The sequence below is a fragment of the Mytilus edulis genome, chromosome 4, assembly GCF_963676685.1.
Source record: "Mytilus edulis chromosome 4, xbMytEdul2.2, whole genome shotgun sequence".
NCBI lineage: Eukaryota > Metazoa > Mollusca > Bivalvia > Mytilida > Mytilidae > Mytilus > Mytilus edulis.
The window spans coordinates 32,350,735-32,370,544 of NC_092347.1; the positions used below are offsets into that span (position 1 = coordinate 32,350,735).

The 19,810-nt window shown below is 31.2% G+C and overlaps 1 protein-coding gene across 1 annotated transcript in view; it reads right to left on the bottom strand.

Annotated features, from left to right (window-relative positions):
• Window positions 1–525: 525 nt before the first annotated feature.
• LOC139519475 (uncharacterized) overlaps window positions 526–19,810 on the bottom strand; it is a 33,052-nt gene continuing 13,767 nt past the window's right edge. The window contains exons 12-22 of the mRNA XM_071311585.1: window positions 17,952–18,053; window positions 17,412–17,498; window positions 15,252–15,371; window positions 14,339–14,519; window positions 13,686–13,829; window positions 12,701–12,786; window positions 11,353–11,423; window positions 8,673–8,782; window positions 7,834–7,975; window positions 4,645–4,718; window positions 526–1,091 (exon numbers count right to left, since the gene is read on the bottom strand). Of these exons, the coding sequence (XP_071167686.1) occupies window positions 1,033–1,091; window positions 4,645–4,718; window positions 7,834–7,975; window positions 8,673–8,782; window positions 11,353–11,423; window positions 12,701–12,786; window positions 13,686–13,829; window positions 14,339–14,519; window positions 15,252–15,371; window positions 17,412–17,498; window positions 17,952–18,053 (1,176 nt within the window). The 3' untranslated portion in view covers window positions 526–1,032. The remainder of the gene's footprint in view (window positions 1,092–4,644; window positions 4,719–7,833; window positions 7,976–8,672; window positions 8,783–11,352; window positions 11,424–12,700; window positions 12,787–13,685; window positions 13,830–14,338; window positions 14,520–15,251; window positions 15,372–17,411; window positions 17,499–17,951; window positions 18,054–19,810) is intronic.

The window sequence follows — 19,810 nt, forward strand, 5'->3', positions numbered from 1 at the left end:
TAGTAAAGCTTTATATCAAAGACTATCCGTATACAATCAATGGTCACTGAGGAGGCGAGCCATTTTAGTGTGGTCATTCTTGTTAATACTATAATCTGTTGGTCAATTATAAAATATTTCATTCACTTGTTCGGGCTAGTGATCCTGTTGGTTGCTGGGATATGCAAGGTTTTTATTATGTGTTATATAATATATTGCACAATTGGAGGTTGTGCATATGTAAAACTGGTCCAATTCAATCACATAATGTGTTTTTACTAAATGAGCAATCATGACCATCTGTTGTGTGTTGGTTGTTTTCTTTGAATGTCTTTTTTTCGGAGGAGTTGGATGTTGCAATTGGTGGTTGGTTTCATGGAATGATTTTGATTCTCTTAAATTTTCGGGTTATTCCTTTTTCAAAGACAAACCTCAACAAACTACACATGATCTAGAAATTTTTGACTTGCTTCGTGTACAAAATAAATACTTCGGGTTCGTTTATACTAATTATAATTTGCATAAGTAAACCAATAAATAACCAAATTCTTTTTAAAAGTTTTTTTTTCTTCCAATCAATTTTAACAAAAATACAAAGAAATAAATCTTCATCATATATTTATCAAGTTAGGTCAAGGGAGAATCTTTTATTGCTTATATTCATATTGTTTTCTAGATGGTCCATTCAACATCAGTCCCATAACAGATAAAGTTTGAGTTAAAGGTCTTCGTCCAAGAAGTTTTGATTTGATCTTAGTATCCAAGATCATTTAGATTTTAACTTTTTTCAATATATACCAAAATTAAGTTTTGAGCAAGATTTTGAGGTTTACTGAATATGGAAATTTGACAGTGGAAGTAGGACACAGTGTCCTATGAACAGATATAATTTTACAAATATATATTAAGATTTTTTTTACAACATTATTTGTAAAACATTATTAGTTTTTTTATAGGATGATAATATGTACTGTTATTCATTTTTATGTCAAATACACCATGACTATTAAAACGATGTACATTTGAAATGCTGTATGCTAGATTCTTTTAGTCCTAATTCATATTGTCAAAATTGGTAGTCATTTCTGTAGCTGTAAGATCGGCTGCTTTATCTGGAATAGAAACCAAATATTAGCGAGATTAGTTCCCTCATGAAGACCAATTGAATATAGAGAGGCTAATATTGTTTTGTAGCCACAATGCTTCTAAAAACTCTGAAATAGAAACAAAAACGGGGTTTCCGAGTATACGTTTACGATGATATAAGTTGAAAAGTACACGTTTACGAAGATTTAAGTTGGAAAAAACACGTTTACGAAGATTTAAGTTGGAGATTACAGTCATTCGTATCATTCTGTCTGCCTTAAAACGACGTCCTGACTATCGATAGTTACGGTGAAATCTTTGTAAAACTATACCAATTCATTGTAATGATTAGTGTTGAATCTCAAACGAATACTTTAAAATGTACTTTTATTCTAATACTTCTATACTTTTGTTTGGATTTCTAGTACACATTAATTTTAGGATTGCTGTATACGTAAATTGTTTTTGTCCTAACCTATTAATATCTGATGTTGCTATATGAAAAGTATTTAGAAGGATAAGTTCGATAGAAAAGTACAGAGACTGTGAGCAATAAAGTAATTTTTTTATGACTATTACTTACAAGAAGTAATAAACATTATGTTCATTATCATTTTATTTGTAACATGTGTAAACAAAATTGCAGGCCAAATCGGTCACCGAAATCGATTGTCAGGGTTTATTGGACCTTATAGATTTCATTTCTGTAAATATTGACAATGCAATTTCCCATAGGAACTCCTTTTACGGCTAAAACTGTACCACTTTTACCATGTTTACTATGAAGTTTAAAAAAAAAATCTTATCCTAGAATTGAAAGTTCATATGCACTACATTTTTTTTCAACGGTCAAAATATAGGGTTGTGCGGCATATTTTCAACATTTATGTGCCCTTAAAGTCATAAGAAACCTCAAATCGAAAAAAAAAAATTGCACACGTTTTTTTATAACTCAATGGATAGTTTTCATTATAAAACTTATGTATATATACTTTTTTTCTGAAAAAAATACTTTAATTTATTCATATTTTGAAGAAGTCTACTTATTTTAATTGCTTCCTTCCAGGAAGCAATTCCCCCGACATATTTTCCGTATGCAAAGTGACCTCAGTGTGACCCATCTCGTAAAAATCCGGTGATCACAATACGCATGGATGTCCTTAAAATAAACTATTATCTGAATTAAAATGTTAAACACGTGCTCAATTTCCATGCTTTTTTGTTGATTTTTTGTCGATTGTTGATTTATGAGTTTTGAACAGCGGTATACTACTGTTGCCTTTAGTTGACAAACAGGTGACAATCGTTAAACTTCGGCTTCAAAACACGAACTTTAATTACCTGCCATATTTTCACAACAACACTGACCGATTGAAAAAAAAAAAAACGATTATATATATACGAAATTTACACGAAAAAAATGATAAATTCGTGCACAGAAGACTAAGTTTATGATGTTTGTATGCATTGGTTCAAGAATTGGAAGAATATTATTTTTCACCGGTCACTCGTTTCTTATGACTTTAACTTTTTAGAGTTTAAACTAACACTAATTTTCATAACTACCCCTACCTCGAACGAAGGTTACCACAGATTTCAATGTAAACAATATGCACATGTATATTTACTGGTAACATTCCCAAGTTATGTCTCTATGAGATGGAACTCAGAGAGCATGACTGGGAACCAGTATGTAAACAAAATTAATTTTCTTTGAATATTCTAAATCTCCCCAAAAGAGGTGTGGTTTGAGAAACAGCTGTATTTACAAAGTACAACCTATAGTTTCTGCTGACATTATTTTCCAAAACATAACACCACACGGATAATACTCTTCAATTGAGTAAGAATTGAGTCAAAATCAAAGAGTATATTTTAAGAGTAAATGAGATTGAACTTTTGTCTTGAAAGTCAATAGGATATTAGTGATGTTGTTGTTCCTACTTTGACGAAATTGAACTAAACTAAATATCGAAAAATTTGTATTTCTAACATTACAGGTTAATATTGATTTATACCGTACATTCTAAATGAATGAAAAAAACACGCTGATGTTTACCTCAATAATAAGCACACCAAAAAGCAAAAGTAGGAGAAATCAGTCACTGAATATCATCACAAATAGAGGACAAAGAAGATCATACAGTGTCTAATCCGACAACTGAATATTCCAACTGCCACGTGTTCATGAATCCAAAATATATCTATCATTGCAGAAAAAACCTGAGTAATCCGACAACCTGCCTAATCCGACATTGTTTTCCTGACCCCCAGTGCGTTGGATAAGGTTACAGGTTACACTACTAACAAAAGTCGACAAAAGTGACTCAGAGATCTGCAGTTGCAATACCACTGTTGTATTTCTCCAGTTATAATTCGATGACGAGAAAAACATACTTTCGTCTTTGGTGAACTGTTTACCATTTAACTCTAGGACATTATACATGTTATACCAACTTGAAGTATGAAACCATTGGATCATGCAACTTCGCTAACATTATAACAATGCTAAATATATATGAGAACGACTTTAATGGAAATAGGATTGACAATTAAGGTAGTTAATTAACAATAGAAACCACAGACACACTGAAAAAAATTAAATATCACTGATACAAAAGAGAAAACATATTAAAGCGAAAGCAATATGATAACCTTTTAAAATATATATCAATGCGGTATGGCGATTGTTGTGATGTTATATACGAAAAGAAGACAACGGAATGTTTGTCTCGACACGCGTAACTTTATATCTTTGATCATCTGTTCCAGATATATTCTATAATGTCAACCAAATCATGATGCCGTCCGTGAAATTCCGAAGGAATAACTCCCGTTCATCATTTAGAACTATTGTCACAATATAGTTCATTAAAAGAAAATCTTAATAGGAAAATCAAGCACCCACCTTTTCCTATAAATGTCATGTACCAAGTCAGGTGAATGGCAGTTGTTATCAAATATTTCGTTTCTATGTATGTTGGTCTTTGTTTTCGTTGCACTTCAGTGTTCCTGTTGTTTTTTGTTTTCCTCTACAAGTTGAGATGTTTCCCTCTGTTTTAGTTTAAAACCCGGATTTGTTTTCTCCCAATATACTTAGGACTTTTGAACATCGGTATACTATGTTGCCTTTATTTGTTTATCGTATCAACTTTGATACATATGTAAATTTGCCATTGAGACATGCTGTAGAATTTCTACATACTAATAAAACGTTCACAATGTGAATATATATTGTAATAATATATATTCATTTAATTATACTTTTGAATTATTTCAAAGTAAAGATATGAGGCAGACATAACAGCAACTGTTGTATTCTTTGTTCCAAGTCCAATGGAAACATCCCTTTGACAAAACCAGGAAGCATTACATTTTGTTATTTTCAGCAAATATTCTTGAAATGCTTTATGGGAAAAGAGAAAATGTAATTGCACATACTGCATGTGTACCGATGATTTAAAACGCTAATGATATGTTCAATGCCTTTGTCAAATCATAGATAATCTACAATAATTTACCATCACACATTATACTTCAACAAAATGTTATTGAAATATATTTTTGTAATAGTTTTACCTAAACGCTGAACTGGAACTGAGCTATGGTCTGTTTGGTTTTCTTGAATCATCTTTGAAAACAGTACAACATGCCTAAAATCATATAATACACCAGAAATGATGAACATCTAATTCAATATGTTTAAGTAGACAGTTAATATAAGTACTGTGTATAGTTCTATGAAGACTATAGGAGTGAACGATCAATTCTATTAATAAGAATGTGTTCTGGCTAAATTATAATCCTGGGACCTTTGATAACTACTTACACCACTGGATCGATGCTACTGCTGGTGGACGTTTCGTCCCCGAAGGTATCACCAGCCCAGTAGTCAGCATTTCGGTGTTGACATGAATATCAATAATGTGGTCATTTTTATAAATTTCCTGTTAACAAAACTTTGATTTTTTCGAAAAACTAAGGATTTTCTTATCCCAGGCATAGATTACTTTAGCCGTATTTGGCACAACTTCTTGGAATTTTGGATCCTCAATGCTCTTCAATTTTGCACTTGTTTGGCTTCATAAATATTTTGATATGAGCGTCTCTGATGAGTCTTATGTAGACGAAACGCGCTTCTGGCGTACTAAATTATAATCCTGGTACCTTTGATAACTATTTACACCACTGGGTCGATGCAACTGCTGGTGGACGTTTAGTCCCCGACGGTATCACCAGCCAAGTAGTCAACAATTCAGTGTTGACATGAATATCAATAATGTTGTCATTTTTATAAATTTCCTGTTTACAAAACTTTGAATTTTTCGAAAAACTAAGGATTTTCTTATCCCAGGCATAGATTACCTTAGCCGTATTTGGCACAACTTCTTGGAATTTTGGATCCTCAATGCTCTTCAATTTTGTACTTGTTTGGCTTCATAAATATTTTGATATGAACGTCACTGATGAGTCTTATGTAGACGAAACGCGCGTCTGGTGTACTAAATTATAATCCTGGTACCTTTGATAACTATTTACACCACTGGGTCGATGCAACTGCTGGTGGACGTTTAGTCCCCGACGGTATCACCAGCCAAGTAGTCAACAATTCAGTGTTGACATGAATATCAATAATGTTGTCATTTTTATAAATTTCCTGTTTACAAAACTTTGAATTTTTCGAAAAACTAAGGATTTTCTTATCCCAGGCATAGATTACCTTAGCCGTATTTGGCACAACTTCTTGGAATTTTGGATCCTCAATGCTCTTCAATTTTGTACTTGTTTGGCTTCATAAATATTTTGATATGAACGTCACTGATGAGTTTTATGTAGACGAAACGCGCGTCTGGTGTACTAAATTATAATCCTGGTACCTTTGATAACTATTTACACCACTGGGTCGATGCAACTGCTGGTGGACGTTTAGTCCCCGACGGTATCACCAGCCAAGTAGTCAACAATTCAGTGTTGACATGAATATCAATAATGTTGTCATTTTTATAAATTTCCTGTTTACAAAACTTTGAATTTTTCGAAAAACTAAGGATTTTCTTATCCCAGGCATAGATTACCTTAGCCGTATTTGGCACAACTTCTTGGAATTTTGGATCCTCAATGCTCTTCAATTTTGTACTTGTTTGGCTTCATAAATATTTTGATATGAACGTCACTGATGAGTCTTATGTAGACGAAACGCGCGTCTGGCGTACTAAATTATAATCCTGGTACCTTTGATAACTATATTCAACCAAACAACTTAGCAATAAGTATAATATTTCTGAGATTATTAAAAATATTTCTCATGCCATTGAGTTAAAATGAATTTTCTTCGGAAGATGCATGTCATTGATGATAGACAGTACATATACATCTAGTATTAAAAATATGCATTCAATTCGATAATCAATAAACTATATTTGTGAGTAGATTTTTGCTATTTAATGCTGCAGATGTCGAAAAGGGACTTGACCATTTAAGTGTTATTAAAACATCAACTTCGTACTAATATTTTTGTCGTTTTAACTTTATTTGAATTTAAAACGACAAAAATTTGTCTTATACAATTTGAAGTCTGTTATCTACGATGAGTTTTGTTTTTATATACTAATTGGAATTTTCAAACAGTCATGTAACTCAAATAAATAAATGCAAGAGTAGTATACGGCTTTTGGAAAGTGATAAATCGATTAAGAGAAAACAAATCGGTTTTGAAACTGACACCAAGGGACACACATCAACTATAAGAGGAAAACAATGTAACAACAGAAATACTGCAACAAACCAAACGCCAACATACATAGAAAGGAACTGTTTGATAAACACTACCATATTCCTGACTTAGTACAGGACATTTAATAAAAAAATTATGGACTGAACCTGGTTTTATGGCTAGCCAAACCACCCGCTTATATGGCAATGATACAACATATCGCTAAAATGACAATATAACGTGACAGATATATAGCACAAACAAACGTAAGCACACTCAGCACAAAGAAACGCATGAATACTACTATAGTAGTCGTTAAATCATGTAAACCGCAGAATAACAACGAACATCTTCCATTAACGGCAGATAGCGCAGGACTTTACAAACAGTGACGTATTTTTGTAAAGAATATATAATCTTTAGATACAAACATGTATTTTTTACAATACTAGTCTAAGCAATTATCATGATTATGATGATATTGAAAGGCTATTTTAAATACATGCTGTGACGACGTCATATTTATTTAGACTAACACAATAATTTATCCATTGGCAATTTAAATTAACTCGACTATACCGACAGATAAGACATAACACATTATCCATATTATAAAATAAGAAAGAAATGACACCATTTTGCCAAGGACAAATAGGAAAATAGTCTAGATAGTAGTTTTACCTTAACTTTAAACGCCATAATAGGATGGAAAAGTATGTACACCACATAGTACAATATGTTTAGGAAAAAAAATATATCACATCTTTTAACTTATACAGAAGACAAGTACTTTCGTGTAGATATACAAGTATAATAAAACAGCAAGGTTTGAAAGACAAACATTATCATGTTAATGAATGAGTGATTGCTTAATGAACAATTTATCCCAACCTGAAAGCATTTCTATTTCCCTAGCAATGAAAGTTTACTCAAAAATCAGTTTTTACATTTGTAAGAAAATGAGCTTAGTCAAAGTTTTAACCAATGTTTGTCTATGCAATATTAGGTCTGAAGGGAAGAATTCTGGTGTGTTGAATATATATACAATAACTTACGCTGTTTTGTTTATTTCCACAATACATTTACCATTCGGTTTTCTGATGTAAGCACGTTCTATCTTAATATTAGTTTCTTCATCATAAGTCTCCCAGCAACCACTAGCATCTTGGTACAGCCAGGTAGATTTAACTGGCTTCTCTGTTAAATATTAATTGGAAAGTTAAATAGTTCAGCAGTTGCCTTGAAGCAAAGTATTCAAATCATTCCGGATGAAATAGAAGAATAAAAACACAACGTTAACAATGTTTTCTCCTTTATGATTTCAAATGAACTTTTGACAACTTATTTTGATACCAATAAGTAGTATTATTCACGTTGTGATGATATACTATCTCCTTGAAAGTACTTATATGAAGCTTTGAATAAACAGTGATGTGGGTCTACATTGACATGACAGCCCATCATAACAAAAAACAGGAGTAGACTTAATTGTGCAAGCTAGCAGAGATTTGCCGTCGACATCACATTCTTTAAAAAGAATGCTATTGAAAATAAACAAAACAATAATTACTGACACGTTCTTTTTTCACTGTATTTGCATAGTAACGTATTGGTAACAGTAAGATTTAAAATAAACGTGATGAACACAACCCTCACTTTGGTTTTATATCTCCACCAAATAATCTATAATATATAGAGGTACTAACTTATTTCTAAAAACACACATGTCAAGGATATTCTATCGGTATTACAAAAGACATAAACACATATACAAGTAAAACAGTTACAATAACATCAACATCTAGTGATGATTGCACTTACTGATTGCAAGATTAAAGTATTGAGAATAAATTTGTTTGTATGAAAATCCTGCATTTGTTAGTCATAAACTTACTTTTATTGGTATGTGTAGGTAAAATAAGGGGTAAATCGGATACCATTTCCTGTCGTCTCTTCTCTTCGTCGTCTATCAAATCAGGTGAACCAATCATTCGATCATCATCGCTGCATGAACGATCAAAATAAAAAATATTGCAGATAAAAAAAACGATGACTTTTTTTAGACAAACACATGCACTTAGTAAGATTTTTTTCTGGATAGCTTGATCTGGGTAACGATACATTTGTAACAACTCCCATTTTAGTTTAACGAACACTGTTAAATTGGATATGCAAAGAAATAAAGCTACTAGTTTTTTTTTAATTCTTAATACTATGTTCATTTGGGGATAATATATACCACTATGGAACCAGTAGTCTGACGGAAACTAAATTTGCCACTCTATATGCATGATATATTATGTTTAAACTATATTATCTTTGAAAAGAATCTCGTTTTCTTGTAAATGTTCAAATGCAGTTGATCTAACTCATCTTTAGAGGACACCTACTTACGTTATTTGAGGTAAAAGATGATATTGGAAATGAATTAAAGGGTTTTTGTAAGATGTGAACATAACATATGTTGCATAAATTAAGGCAACATTAGTATACTGCTGTTCAATAGTCATACATCGATTAAGCGAAACCAAATCCGGGTTACAAATTATAGCTGAGGGAAACACACAAACCATATAATAAAACACCGGAAGAACAGAAAATCTGAACTGCAAAAAAAGAACAAACGCCAACATACATAGAAACGGACTATTTGATAACAACTGCCATATTACTGACTTAGTACATGACATATCATTTATAAGAAGAAGGGTTGAACCTGCTTTCATGGCTAACCAAACCTCCCGTTTAAATTGCAATGTTAAAAGTTTCTCTAAAATAACAACATTACGTGACAGGAATACGTTACAAATAAACGCAAGATAACTCTGGCCAGAGACATGAACGGATAAATAATATAATAGTACATTACAAAATGTAAACCACAGAATAACAACGCACACGTCCCATGAATTTATGACAGTTCACCACGTCCAGGATATCATGCAAAAGATGCAGTATATAATTGTTTACAAAATTAAAAGTAGAGAAGCATGTATAGTGTTACTAAAAATTTCGACCGCTAAAAGTCCCCCTTAATTGATATTAGAATTTCTCTTGGAAACGTCAGAGCAAAACGTATGTTAGTAGAGAGACTTGTCGTGTCCTTGATAGTGATTGTCCGTTCAAGTAATGGGTACATTTTTCAGATGGTTTGATAAGCGTGTGCCTGCACCAACATTCCATATTTCAACAAACATATTATTTTCATAACTTAAAAACAGCAGGAGTATATATATATATAAAAAAGACAAAATAAGATATTTCGTATCAAATTTTTAATGGTCATGTTGTATAGTACCACAAGTTTATGCCCGGTGTGAAAGAACATTCAAGAAAGTAGTAAATACTTTAAACAAAATAGTTCCTATAGTACGCATAGCTGTATCTTTGTCAATAGGTGAAATATTTGGGTAGTTTTGTATCTAATGATAGTTTGGGGACTTGGAATCACTACAGACACCTTGTTGAAGTTTCTTTTGAAGGTAAAGAAGTATATAACATTTAAGTAAGAGGACACATTTGTCCCGTTGTTCAAACTTCTAGAAATAACTGCCACTTTATTCAAACTGAAAACAAAGTAGCCATTATTGCTTGAAATTGCGGAATTTAACATAGAAATCAATTGGGCTATGCGTTAGTGGTGTTGTATCTTAAAGGTTATATTTCAAATGCTGTTGATTGATTACTGCGTCTGGTATTTTAGTGATACACACATCAATGAGTAAATTTATAGTTTAAAACTAAACTAAAAGATAATTCTTTTGTTGTTTGCCATACTGTTTGTTGTGGGCGTTGCAAAAGATCGTCTCTTCCTGTTTTATGAAATATTATAGGAACTAATATCAGTGAAGAACGACATAATCTTATAAATAGGAGATTGAGTTCTTTGAGCTTGGGTTCAGTAAATTGACCAATTCTTTGAAAGAGTACATCATATTATATACCGTTTGTTCATAATAGTGCTTTTTGTTTTAATCTGTTTCACCGTCATCTTTTAGTTAAATGTTTTTTCTGTCCTACTTGGTATTTTATATCTTTTTTTAGTATTTCTTTTGTCAAATCACTGATCGAGATTGATGGTTGATATTTAAAACAAATCTACTTAAACATGGCATATTTATATGACTGTCTCAAGTCAAGAACATTGCAATTGATTTATTGTTTTTAGATATGTTTATGGTTTTAGTATTTTGAAGAGTTTGTGTTGATGGTAGACCTTTGGTAAATCTTTGATAGGGTTTCTTTAAATCATTCACGACGTGTATTGGATCGGGGTAGATCTAGAGCTTGACATATTTCGTAAACATGTCTTGTTTTATTAAGTTCATTTGCCTATAAAAGGATGTGGGTTATTTGTGTCGATGAATTGATGCCTCTGACGTAAATCTTACATTTATCTTGACTTATTTTATTTCAGAGTAAAGCACATTAATTTTCTAATGTCAATAACTACATAAAAAAATTATATTCCGTTTACGCGTTTCTACTACTGCCAATACGTATGCTGCTTGGTTTGCATTTGCATTTTGTACTTCGATTGAAGTATAATGGTTAAATAAAATGAAGTTACACACCAGACTGCAACTTCAAACAGACCGTCACATGCAAATTTGTATGTTCCAAGTCTTCTTCGATCCCAATGAACCTGAAATTTATGTTATGATAAATATTATATTTAGAGGATTTCATTTGTATTGTTTGAAATCCGAATGCTGTTTTAATTTTACAAATGGAAATTGAGTTAGATTATCCGTAATAATCGATAATATGTTACAATGACCGAAATAAGATTAAAGTAAAATGACAAAATATCGAACTCCAAGAAAATTAATACTGCAAAGTCTCTTATCAAATGGCAAAATCAAAATATCAAAATACATCAAACGAATGGAAAACAACCGTCATATTCCTGACTTGGTGCAGGAATTTCCTTATGTAGAAAATGGTGGATTAAGTTCAGATTGATATTGTTAAATTAAAAGAGAAGTAGGTATGGGATCAAACTATCACTTAAATTAAGTATATATAAACTATCACACACGCAAACAATATTATACAGGAAGAACGCAGTCAGGTGTACAGTTTCTCATTTTGGCGCATACGGATTTCTAAATATGAAAGCTAATGTACATGTGTAATAAGATTCATGATTTGGTAGCTGAAGATTAATTTTGCATTCAAAGTGGGTTTAAATATGGAAATCAATATTGTGTAATGTGTGTACTGTGGGCTTTTTTCTGTCTGACAATCCGTATTTACATATCCATACCAATTTTGATCTTTTCAAATTTTGTGATTATCTTAATAGAAACTTATTTTTTTTATTATTTGTACAAACGGAATCAATTTTGAATATAACATTACACCTTTGGATAACTATTCCTTGGAATCCTTGCCTAATGAAATATTTTTCAAAAATTTATATTTTCATATTACGAAACAGTGTTTTTAACCCAACATCTGGGCTATTTTTGACACATGGAACCATTTTCTGCTGAAATTCAAGCACAAACAGATATTTCTCAAAATATGCGATTTGCTTTAACGAAAACAAAACTTTCTCATTACAACATATGCCCCACCAGCTACTGTTAAGGGAAAAAGTGCTCACTAATATTCATGCATTAACCTTTTAATATTATACAAATACAAAATAAGTTATATTTGATAATTTGAATATATTAAACGACCGAAAGGAGGAACATAGCTAAATCATTGCAAACAAATCCAATCGAGACAGAGGATAAACCATATATCAATCATATCAAAAATTGATTCAAATGAACAATTTGTAATTAAATTGATAATAATATAGCATACAGTATTTCTGATGCGAGATTGATGAATAGGACTGATTTAAACTGACGTGTGCTTGTTTAATACTTTGTCCTTCAATACAAATACATTTTAGATGTTACATACCACAACTTTCCCGTTTGGTTCAACATACAGGATAGTACCTCGGCTACCTTTTCCACCATCCTGTTCACCGTACTTCCAATCTTTACCTGTAAACAGGATCAAAGTATACAAAGAAAAGAACTTGTTAAATTTGAATATACACATTCCAAATATGACTTATTTAAGATTGAACATTGAATACTCTTTAAATCAGGGTAGTCCTTCAATAATTGCAATGGTCCAATCAGATATCTCGTTATTGGTTGTTCATGATTCGTTTTTGTCGGCAAAACTTTTGCTTTCCCTGCTTTCTTTATTTCCATTTCACCTCGACCTTAGTTTTTTTTATTATCGGACTTTTGACATAATCTGCTGTCTTCATTTACATAATGGTTGGTTCTACTAGGAACAATTTAAAACTAGAAATGTAATTATCAAGGATCTCTAAATGGGTTTTGGTTGATTCATTGATTGCATTGATGGGTTGTCATTGCTAAGGCAGATTCATTTACTTCATATATTCCGTTGATTTTATTTGTTTCTATAGTGTTTGATCATGTAAAATATAAATGCGTTATAATGATTTAAGGGGTTACAACACATATAATTGATTTAACTCTTCCAAAATCACTGGTCGTTTTGATCATACTAACAAAAACATAAAGGGGTTCTCAATGATCAAGATAAGTGTTTGTCAAACTGCTCGATATCCAATGTACATTGTATAAGTCGAGTTTCTTAGAATGTTTTATAATTTTTTGTCAAAGTATATATTTTTTCAAACTTTTATGAAAATTAAACGCGCCAAATCTATTTGAGATAATCAGTACACCCAAGAGATTTATTGTAAAGACGTTTTTAAATCATTCATTGTATAGATAGTGTTAAATTTCGTTTGTAAAAAGTTACCGACAATAAATGTTATTCGTTTGTTATTTAATCATTTAGTCATTTTTTTAATCATTAAAGGCGACTACTTTCTTCATACATTTATTTGATACAGTACCTCTTTTAACTCTACAGCCAACAACAATTAACTCATTTTCTAATCGCCTAGGTTCATTTACAGGTTCAATGTCATAACACTCATTGGCTTCATCATATCTATACACATTCTCGTTTCCACTGTCCCATTCTACACGTATCTTCCCTGAAAAAATTTGGTTGTAAATGATACAAATCACAATTTTTATTACCCTAACCTGTCTTTGCTGTTTCAAATATTTTCTCTCAATGGATAGCATGTATCGCAAATAGTATTAAATTTTATTTCCGGTAACATTCTGTCATGACATGTTTATGATACAACTATGAAAATTAGGGTTGTATCAAGCTTTTCGTTTGTATGTCAGTGTATCACTTTATCATTAGTATTCATTACCATGAATAGCATTGACAGTCATAACGGTTGTATATCACACGGTAATAGAACATTGCATTATAGTAACTAAGGATTATTGTCAGCCAATCAAAATTATGCATTCTGATATAAAAATATATCACGTAATGTAATTATTATATATTATAAAGCATTCTACATAGATTATAGACACGTGTGGATTCTTTTCCAATTGCTTCACACACTGCATACAAAATATATATTTGTTTTGTTCGCATATGTTCATAAGAGCTTTCAATAATGGGAAAACAATTACATACCACGTTTATTTTCACCAATAACAGTGCCAGCCATTTCCGAATCCTGATTTTGCCATTGCCAATGTGGTCCTCGTCGAACACGTGTTCCTAATTGTACCGCTTGACAATGTGGTTGTTGAAATTGACCATGATATTGCGTTACAGGATCCAATAACAACAGGATATTGTCTGTGATATCGTCCTGTATCAGTAATAAATTGTTATCAAAGGTACCAGGATTATTATTTGATACGCGAGACGATCGTTTCGTCTACATAAGATTCACCAGTGACGCTTATATCAAAATATGGTTATAAAACCAAACAAGTACTCAGTTGAAGAGCATTGGGGATCCAAAATTCCAAAAGGTTGTGCCAAATACGGTTAAGGTAGTCTATGCCTGGGATAAGGAAATCCTTAGTTTTTCGAAAAATTCCAAGTTTTGTAAACAGGAAATTTATAAAAATGACCATATTATTGATATTCATGTCAACACCGAAGTGCTGACTACTTGGCTGGTGATATATAAACCTATATATGATAAATTGTGATTCATCTGTTATATTTCTTTTCGTTTTGAATTATGTGTTCAGTTCTTGTCCTTTTGAATATTAAAACAAGAATGTGTCCATAGTACACGGATGCCACACTCGCACTATCATTTTCTATGTTCAGTGGACCATGAAATTGGGGTCAAAACTTTAATTTGGAATTAAAATTAGAAAGATCATATCATAGGGAACATGTGTACTAAGTTTCAAGTTGATGTAACTTTAACTTCATCACAAACTACCTTGACCAAAAACTTTAACCTGAACTTTGTTTTACGCATAATTTCTAAACCTATAGTCTGTAGAAATAAAATAACTGTATCCCTTCATGAAGCGAACTTTCATTAAACGTTTTTTAGGTAATAAAATTTCGAACAACTTACATATGCATCTAATTCCTGCAGACTTCTAGACAGACAAACAGAACGAACAGCTGTTTTTACGGTGGATCTATTAATTTCAGAAGTTGCCTCTAATTGGTTAGCTATTATTGATGATTGGAGCTGAAATGATTATTACAACCTTGTTTTTTTCTAAATTTATTTTTATTTTATCTGAAAAAAACCATCAAGCATTGTGATACATAATTATGAAATAATTTATGATACATGCATTAATATTAAATTTTCAATAACAGTCCAAAGTAAAATAAATTAATTAGATATACTCATTTATATATGTATATGAAAATTATCTACTAGATAATTCTCATAGTTACAACCTCGTTGACGTCCCCAATATTGATATTCGTTTGGATTTAGATGTCAATTGAATAGTAACTCTTAATAACATCTCACAAACAGACATCTTCAACATAAAGCCAAAGCTGAAACCGAAACCAAGACCGACATCGAAACAAGAGATAGTCGAGTGAGAATTGTTTAGGTTTAATGAGCTCAACCCGTATATTCATTTACAATTTTCGAAAAATATCACATCGAATATGTTCATATATATACATACTCCACTCTTTTGAACCAAACAGTTTCTTATTTTTCTATTGTATTCATAACAGTAATAAAGTGTTTCATTATACATGTTATAACGAAAAATAGAATTTTGAAAGGAACTGTTTGGTCTCGAACAATAGTGCATATCTTATAGACAAACAAACCTGTACCCTTTGAACTAATTAAGTGTTTTCTTTTAAGGCTTTATTTTTCACATCATTCAACTATTTCTTGCTTTTAAACGAAAGTTTGGGAAGGATTAAGAATAGGTGTATCACACGCATCATCTTTGGTGTTTTGTTTTATGGATTATTTTGATTAATGTAGAATGAAGTGTATTATAACGGTTTTTAATTCAAAAATTTCAGTTGAACTGAAACATTATGATTTCGTTCTTGTAGGGGAAACTGACCCTACTTTTTTCAGTGGCCTTGACCTGCCGTTTTTGAAAATCGTCGATCCGCCACCTCGATTTGTATCGCGAAATTACGTGTGATGTAAAGGTTTAACAATTTTCACATACATAACCATTGATCAGACGTGAAATAAAATAACAAAGCAAATCTATAACTCTTAAAGATTAGACTCTTTTAAAATTCAAAGTTTCGATTCTCCAATTTGGTATCTTCCACCATTTGTTTACATAAATAGTGTCCATTAACACAATCTTGTTAAATAAATCCTGTTTTCTTGTCAAATACAAAAGGAACCATTAAGCTGAATACTTATGATGTATTTCTGGTTTAAAATTATCAATGAAGGTTCTGAATCTCGTGTTTTGAGTGCTCTTAAACTGACATATTTCTAGTTTACTGAAACCTCGCCATTTTTTTGGCTAATCGGAGACTTCAAATAAGACAGACAAATAAGTTAGAACATAGTATGTAACTTTGCAAAATAAAAGTAGATCAATTAAAGTTTTCATGGCAGTAAAATATACCTAAATATGTCCGAAAAGCAAGATTATCCATATCAAAGAAATCCATATCCCCAAGGAAAAAGACGGTGATTCAATATGCAAAAACCCAAGAATCACAATAGCAACTACCAAAGCTAAATTAAATGTTTATATAAATGAAATATACAAACGACTGAAATATTCAACATTTCAACCAAAATCCATTTGATTTTATCATTTGATTAGGGACTTTCTTTTAGAATTTTCATGGGAGTTCAGTATTTTTGTGCTTTAACTTTCTAGTATTCTAATTTTATAGAAAATGTTAATTCTTTCATAAAAAGAACTATGTTAATAGGAATAAGTTCTTCTGCAACTGCCCCTTTTTAGTTCGATGCGATTTATAGTTCTATACGTGTCTTTTAGTGTTGTTGTTCTGTCGCTTCATCGACACATGTTGTACCTAGCCTGATTGGTTATCCTGTCTCTAATAGCAGATAAAAACACATAAAACTATATTGATTTACCAAAAAAATGAGGTAATTTAAAGCTTATTCAAACTCATATAGTTGTTGGTGAATACTTTTATGCATTGTGTCCACATACAAAGTTAAGAAAGAAACAGAGAAAATGTGATGAAAGTTGAAAATTGCACTTAGTTTTAAAAGCTAGGAACATTAATATAATATATTTACCAGAACTTGTGTATTTTGTGCAAGACGTTGAATTTGATCTGGTGGTATGAACTTGCCAAAAGTCTTTTTTACAATCATTCTCATAATCTGAAATAAAATCATGTATGGCATCTTTCATTCAGAACACAAAAAGAAATAATTGATTATCCAAGAACATACAGCATGAATAAATCTCAGAGAGAACAATATCAAATATGACGAAGACATTATAAGTTTACATCCGATAATTTAGAATTTTAAAATAGAAGATATTTGTTTTCATGCTTTTAACTTATATTCACTGGTTGAAACAATTTGCAACGTCATGTTATCAAATACCAAAAAAAAAATCCTTTTAACAATTCGCCTATTACAGAAAAAAGAGAGAAAAGAAAATTCTGATTAACGACAAGCCTTATTTAAACAAAACACTTTATGCAACTTATAAAACGTGCGACTTGAGTATCAAACTGTAAGCTTATATCTTTTAAATAAGGGTTTATGAAGTGTATCATAATATTATTAAAGTATTGATGATAATATAATAGTAAGAAAACTTACATCAGTGTTAGCATCTCCTATTGGTACACAAAATATTTTCGTGCCTCTATGTTCAATATGTTGAACAATTTTACCTATTTCCCTCGTTAAAGTCATCATAGTCTGGAAGCAAAGTAAAATGTTTAAAATAGGAATTTTTTTGAAATATAATTTTCAAATGATACTATTACCGCTATTAGTATACTGTAAACAGTAATATATGAACAGTGGAAACACATCAAATAATATGGAATTATAATTTACAGTTTGGTATCAAATTTCAGCAGGTTCTAATTTCGAAAATTATATTTCATGGGACGGACTTTTTCTATAATTGAATTATTTGCGTTTGTAATCGCACTATATTACGGAAGCGTATTAGCGCCACACATTTTTTTAAATTTTTCTTCCTATGTTTGCGTTATAACGCAAACCTTTGCATTTAACGCAAACCTTTGCGTTATAACGCAAACCTTTGCGATATAACGCAAAACCTTTGCGTTAAACGCAAACCTTTGCGATATAACGCAAACCTTTGCGTTGTAACGCAAACCTTTGTGATATAACGCAAACCTTTGCGTTGTAACGCAAACCTTTGCGTTATAACGCAAATATGTTTATTTCAATTATTCATTAAGCTTTGTATATATGTCCGTCTGTCATTCATTTCGGATGTGATTTACTAGTAGATAAAAAAAGAAACATACACACAAGGCCAAATCATTATAATAAATATGCATAGGAATAATGGAATAATTGAAGTGCAATTATACATAAATTAAGACTGATTTGTGCATCAGAAAAGTATATAATTTAACAAGAAAATAGATATAGTTTAGTATATAGTCATATTAAAATTGAAAGATAAAAAATAATGTCATACAATTGTGAAACCTCCAAGTCAAATAGACAAAATGATCTTTCTGCTTTAAAAGGAATTATTAATAAGGAAACATTTTTTTTAAATCTCAGAATATGATCAAGATTCTTTGATAGAAAGTCATTGAATTTTCATTTCAATATAATGAAGTATTTTTAAGATGCTTGGGTAGCAATTTAAATAGAGAGAACATAATTTTATTAATAAAACATCTTCATTCTATACATATATTGCCAAAGGGTAGCTTGTTTGAATGTAACCTACTATACACAGTTCTCAAACGAGAGCTTACTTTGGAAGTATATTTATATTCGGTTATAGCTATATTAGCAGGGTTGATTTTTTTCTTAGGTATAACCTCAATTTACTCAATTTTCTTTGTAATATATACACTAGTAGTAACTTGGATATCGTTTTTGGGACCTTTATAGTTTGTTGTTCAGTGTGAGCCAATGCTCCGTGTTGAAGACCGTAATTCGGCCTATGATGGTTTACTTTTACGAAAAGTGACTTAGATGGAAAGTTTTCTTATTGGCACTCATACCACATCTTCTTATATTATTCTGTTCATTATTAGTCATTGATATGATCTAATTATTCAAGCAGTTTACTTTGCAATTACTACAAAGGTTATAAATTTTATTATATACAGCCTCCTCCATTAATAACTACTGTTTCCTTTGAATCTTAAATAAGAAATAAGATAAAACAGATGTTTGCGTTATAACGCAAAGGTTTGCGTTATATCGCAAAGGTTTGCGTTATATCGCAAAGGTTTGCGTTAAAACGCAAAGGTTTGCGTTGTAACGCAAAGGTTTGAGTTATAACGCAAAAGGTTTGCGTTTAACGCAAAGGTTTGCGTTATATCGCAAAGGTTTGCGTTATATCGCAAAGGTTTGCGTTATATCGCAAAGGTTTGCGTTATAACGCAAAAAGGTTTGCGTTATATCGCAAAGGTTTGCGTTATAACGCAAACATAGGAAGAAAAAAAAATGTGTGG